Source organism: Morone saxatilis, unplaced genomic scaffold, assembly GCF_004916995.1.
Source record: "Morone saxatilis isolate NCDOM2014 unplaced genomic scaffold, NCSU_SB_2.0 Contig9, whole genome shotgun sequence".
Classification (NCBI taxonomy): domain Eukaryota; kingdom Metazoa; phylum Chordata; class Actinopteri; family Moronidae; genus Morone; species Morone saxatilis.
The window spans coordinates 185,140-190,137 of NW_023340268.1; the positions used below are offsets into that span (position 1 = coordinate 185,140).

A 4,998-nucleotide genomic window follows, 5' to 3' on the forward strand; every position below is an offset into this window, starting at 1 on the left:
CCAAAGGGAAGGTAAACATGTTGATTTGTGGCAGTTTAATATGGAGCCTTATGGAGAACTTACTGCTGGAGCCTCTAGGTGGACGTTAGAGTAACTGAGTAACATAAAAATGTCCTCTTTGTTGTCTGTTCTGTTCCTCCTGTTTGTCTGTCCTTTCTGTCTGTCTGTCCTCCTGTCTGTCTCCTCCTTCTGTTTTGGTCTGCTTTCTGTTTCTGTCCTCTGTTGTCTGTCCTCCTGTCTGTCTGTTCCCTCCTGTTTGTCTGTCCTCCTTTTGTCTGTCTTTCTGTCTGTCTGTCTGTCCTCCTTGTCTTCCTGCTGTCCTCCTGTTGTCTGTCTGTCTGCTGTCCTCCTGTTTGTCTGTTCTCTGCGTCTTTCTTTCTGTTGTCTGTTTTCCCCTTTCTGTCTGTTTGTCCTCTCTGTTTGTCGTCCTCCGTTTGTCTGGTCTTTCATGTCTGTCTGTCCTCCCTGTTTGTCTGTCTCCTGTTTGCCTGTCTTTCTGTCCTGTCTGTCTCCTGTTTGTCTGTCTGTCTGTCTGTCTGTCTGCCTCCTGCTTTGTCTGTCCTCCTGTTTATGCCTGTCTTTCTGTCTGTCTGTCCTCGCTTTTGGTCCTGTCTGTCTGTCTGTCTGTCCTGTCCTCCTGTTTGTCTGTCCCTCCTGTTGTCTGTCTTTTCTGTCTGGTCTGTCCTCCTGTTGTCTTGTTGTCCTCCTGTTTGGTCTTGTCCTGTCTGTCTGTCTGTCTGTTAGTGGTTATGGGCTAACACTCCTGGACAACCTGCCTGTCTCGTAATGGAGCAATACGTCAACGAACCTGGAGGAGCTGGTGGAGGAGAGAACCGCAGGCGTACCACGAAGAGAAACGAAGGTGAGGGCACTGCTGCTACCAGATACTACCCCAGTGAAATATACTGCAGTACTACTACATAATACTGAAATTAATACAATAATACTACCCCAGTAAAGATACTGCCAGTACACTACATAATACCTACATAATACTAATAACATACATGTACCACTGTATTTCAGTTCAGAGCAGAGCAGTTGAAACGAGGAGAAAAAGACGGTTAGCCGAACGTTCGACTCCGTCCACCATTTAACTTCAGTGACATGCTCATCGGCTTCACGGCGCTGTCTGCAAGAAGAGCACGCCGCTTACAAGGTTCAGTGGAAGTAGACCAGTATAACTTATACTGCTGATACCATGTACTGGTATGATGTATAATGTTAATATTATTACTTATTGTCTGTGTAGCGTACGCTAAGAGGCTCAGTGATAAATAATCCAGTCAGTGCTGCCCCTCTGGTGGTGACATGATCCTGCAGTGAATAGGTTATTTTACTTTCCAGTGGTGACGCTGTTGAAACGACCCTTAACATGCTTCACGCCATCATCGATAAACCTTTGATGTTTACAAGGTAAACATCCTCGACACTTCCTGTGCATTCTGGTCGTCTCCATGTTGTGGTTTAGCAGCCAGCAGAGGTCACCGTAAAGCGAGTTGAGCTTCTCTCATTGGCTACGCTTGGTTGGAAACAATGGGCGGCTTGCCTGCTCACACAGGAGGAGAGAAATATTAAACAACAGAATCTGGACTCCATATCTATCAGCCACTGCCGTACGTTTGGACAATGAGAAGCTCTTAAATCAGAGAATGGTGGGACGCAGTGGCAGCATGGTGATTTATCGGATAGCTACTTTGATCTGATTGATATCATTTCTGCTGCAGGTGGGCAGACCATCGGGGACGGCGTACATGGTGGTGTCTGGCTGCCGGTGAGGAACGGGAGGCTCCATCGGTCCGGGAGGGGCCGGATGTCCCTCGCCTCGCTGGACGGCTGTTAAGACTTCAGGATCCGACACCGACCCAGACCAGCAGACTCCGCCTCCGCATCGCATATCACAGTGGTCAGTGTGTGTGTGTGTGTGTTGTCCGTGTGTGTGGTGTGTGTGTTTATTAATAAAGGGCTTATAATATACTAAATTGTGTGTGTAGGTCCGGTGTGTGCAGGTGTGGTCTGGGCTGAAGATCCAGCGTACTCGTCCTGTTGGAGACACACGTGAACACCAGCAATCACCGCATGGAGTCCAACGGAGCGAGGGTCAACACCACACACAAACAACACACCACACAACACACACACAACTGACCAATATACGACGCTCTGCTCACGTAACACTGCAGACTGCACTGTTGTAGTTTGTATTCCATAAACAGATATACTAGCCAATACACAGATACAGTCTGTCAGTTTCATCTCTAACAAGTAGACAATAGTATAGAGATTTTTATAGAGCATTGCACTTACTTAGCAGGGTGACTGCAGGTTGGATTCTGAGAGTAACTGACAGTTTAACATCGTAGTTTCTCTGGACAGAGCGGACTGAACTACGAAGGAAGATCAAATATTTAAAGGTTCAGTTTTCAGTCAGAACTGTAAGTTGCTGCAGTGTACAGTGTACTATATATTCTCTATGTATTATGTATACATTGTGGTTGTGTTGTGTGTGCAGGCATCTGAAGATCCACGTCCCCGGAGCGACCCGCCAGGTTCTGCAGGAGTTCGGCTGCTTCCGCCTGCAGCTCAGAGGAGAGAATTGAGATGAAGGGAAAGGACAGATGAGGACGTACTGGAAATGCTGGGAGAGAACGACTACAACTGACAGAGGAAGAAGGAAGAGAAGGGAGGAGAGGACGAGGAACGAGGTCTGACTGCTCATTATTGACAGTTTTGATGTTTCAGGTCTAAAGGTCACATCAGCACTGACTGACAGATGTCAGAAAACAACTGGTATTAAACCGCCTCCTCCTCCTTACTCCTCTCCCTGATTGGACGTTTAGCTCTTCCTGGGCTTTCCTGGTACAAGCCTTTCACCTCCTTACAATAACTTTATTGATCAACAATGTGTTTTACAGCCTGTGGCTTCAGTCAGATCTTCATCAAACACCCAATATTAACATTTAAATACAACAGGACGTGTCTTGAATACATCATAACAACATTAGCTAACACCGTTACGCCCTAGCTCACCTAGCGCCGCTGAGAGAGCTAAACGGGGGTGAGCTAACATTAGCCCTCTGTCTGTCTGGGACGTGATTGGCTGATATCTGGGTGGTGGGTGTGTCCTGTTTACTTAAATGTTATTAATGTGTTTGATGAAGACCTGTAAACAACGTTTTTCAAATAAAAAGTGTTTCAGGATTTTGAACTTCCGACCCTTCAGGAAGTCACACGGGAGGAACAGACACATGAATGTTTCACTGTAAAAATAAATCATTTGAAATTAATGGTGTAAAAATAAAAATGAACTGTGTGTTTTATTTCTGTCTTTATTATTTGATCACTTTTTTTTACAATACGATACAATAATCAGCTGCTGCATTTAAATAAAGTATTCATATTTATTGATTGATTATTGGAAACATTCCATATATGTTGCTGAATAGAAATTAATTGCAAAGTATTCACAGGAAGTGAATCAATTTATATTTTCCATAAAATGTGTAAATGTAAGGAGCCATACAATAAAATGTAAACGTGTCTGAACTCAGCAGCAGTTTCATTCAGAAACAGGAATCATTTGATTTCACACATCGTCCACAGCTACAGACAGACTGACACCTGCAGCTCATTGCAAAAAAGTGCCTAAAAACATCTCAACATGAATCTCAGTTTTCCAGAAAGAAAGAAATAAGAGCTTTTAGGCCACAACAATCCCCAGAAAAGCCTGAGAAATCCTGGAGGGATACAGGGCCAGTATTTTAGAGACCTCCTGTGTGATGTGGATCTGGAAAGTTCAGATATTTGTGTAAAAATGTCAAAAGTAAAGATACCCGAGTACAGTTAGAAAGTATTAGTACTTCATTACTTCCATCCTGTAAATAAAATGAATTAACTTGTGTTGATTGTGTTGCTGATTTATACACATTAATACAAAATAATACATCAGAATTAAATATTAGAAATAATGAATTAGAAATGAACAATCAGGTGGATCAGACAGATATGATCAGCCTTCCATTAGAAAGAATAACTTCCATATTAAAGGATAAACAGTGTGTATATGAGAGCATTCATTACAGGAACAGTGATCTCTGTCCACACTGCATTTATTTTACTTTTATTGCAGTTCATATATCCAGTCAGATTATGGATAGATTTCCATTTGTTAAAACAGGAGGAGTATTCTTGTTGTGTTGTTTGTTGTTTCCCTTTATGAGTGAATGCAGGTCTTATGTTGTATTGATTAAATGAATGTTAAGGGCTATATTTCATTATTGTGTGAAAAACAACACCAATCAGGCTGAATAATCGATATCTTTATCAGAAATAGATCAATATTGTTATTTATAAACAACGTATTGGTTTCCACGCAGATGGTCTTCAGCAGAGCAGGCCGGTGATTGGCTGCAGCTTTCCTCTCCTCTCATTGGTCCATACGTACATCGCTCAGAGGCAGGCCGTGCGGTGATTGGTGGAGCGTCGCTGTAGACCCCGCCCCCTGCCCTCCGCGGATGTCCGTTATGTTGCTGCGGTCGGACGGAGAGCGAGCGCTGCCCCGAAACTACCGATAAATCCCCGTTACCGCCCGCAGCGAGCAGGACCGAGGCTCCCGCTCTGCCCGGAGCTCCGAACCGTCCGGTACACCGACAGAAGCACTTATAACCCGCCCCTGAGCCCGCAGTGCCAGCCCTTCGCAGCTCCGCGGGGCCCGGCGAGGCGCGGCGGCCGCAGATGGATCCCGCACCGGCTAAGGCGAAGCCGCAGGGCCGGCTGCTGGTGTCCACGCAGCTGGACGCCAAAGACGAGCTGGAGGAGGTAGGCTGACCCGGGTCAACGGCACAGAGAGCGCGTATGACCCGGGACAGAGCCGGTTAGCGCGGGTTAACAACCAGCGGGTACAAAGAGACAGCTAGTTAGCACCGCTAGCCTAGCCTAGCCTAGCCTCTCTTTCTGACGAGTGTTCGCGGTGTGTGTCCCACGAAAATACCACAACAC

The 4,998-nt window shown here is 45.5% G+C and overlaps 1 protein-coding gene across 1 annotated transcript in view; it reads left to right on the forward strand.

Moving 5' to 3' along the window:
• The first annotated feature begins 4,734 nt into the window (after positions 1 to 4,734).
• ints3 (integrator complex subunit 3) overlaps positions 4,735 to 4,998 on the forward strand; it is a 4,437-nt gene continuing 4,173 nt past the window's right edge. Inside the window, exon 1 of the mRNA XM_035681859.1 lies at positions 4,735 to 4,818. Coding sequence (XP_035537752.1) covers positions 4,735 to 4,818 — 84 coding nt within the window. The remainder of the gene's footprint in view (positions 4,819 to 4,998) is intronic.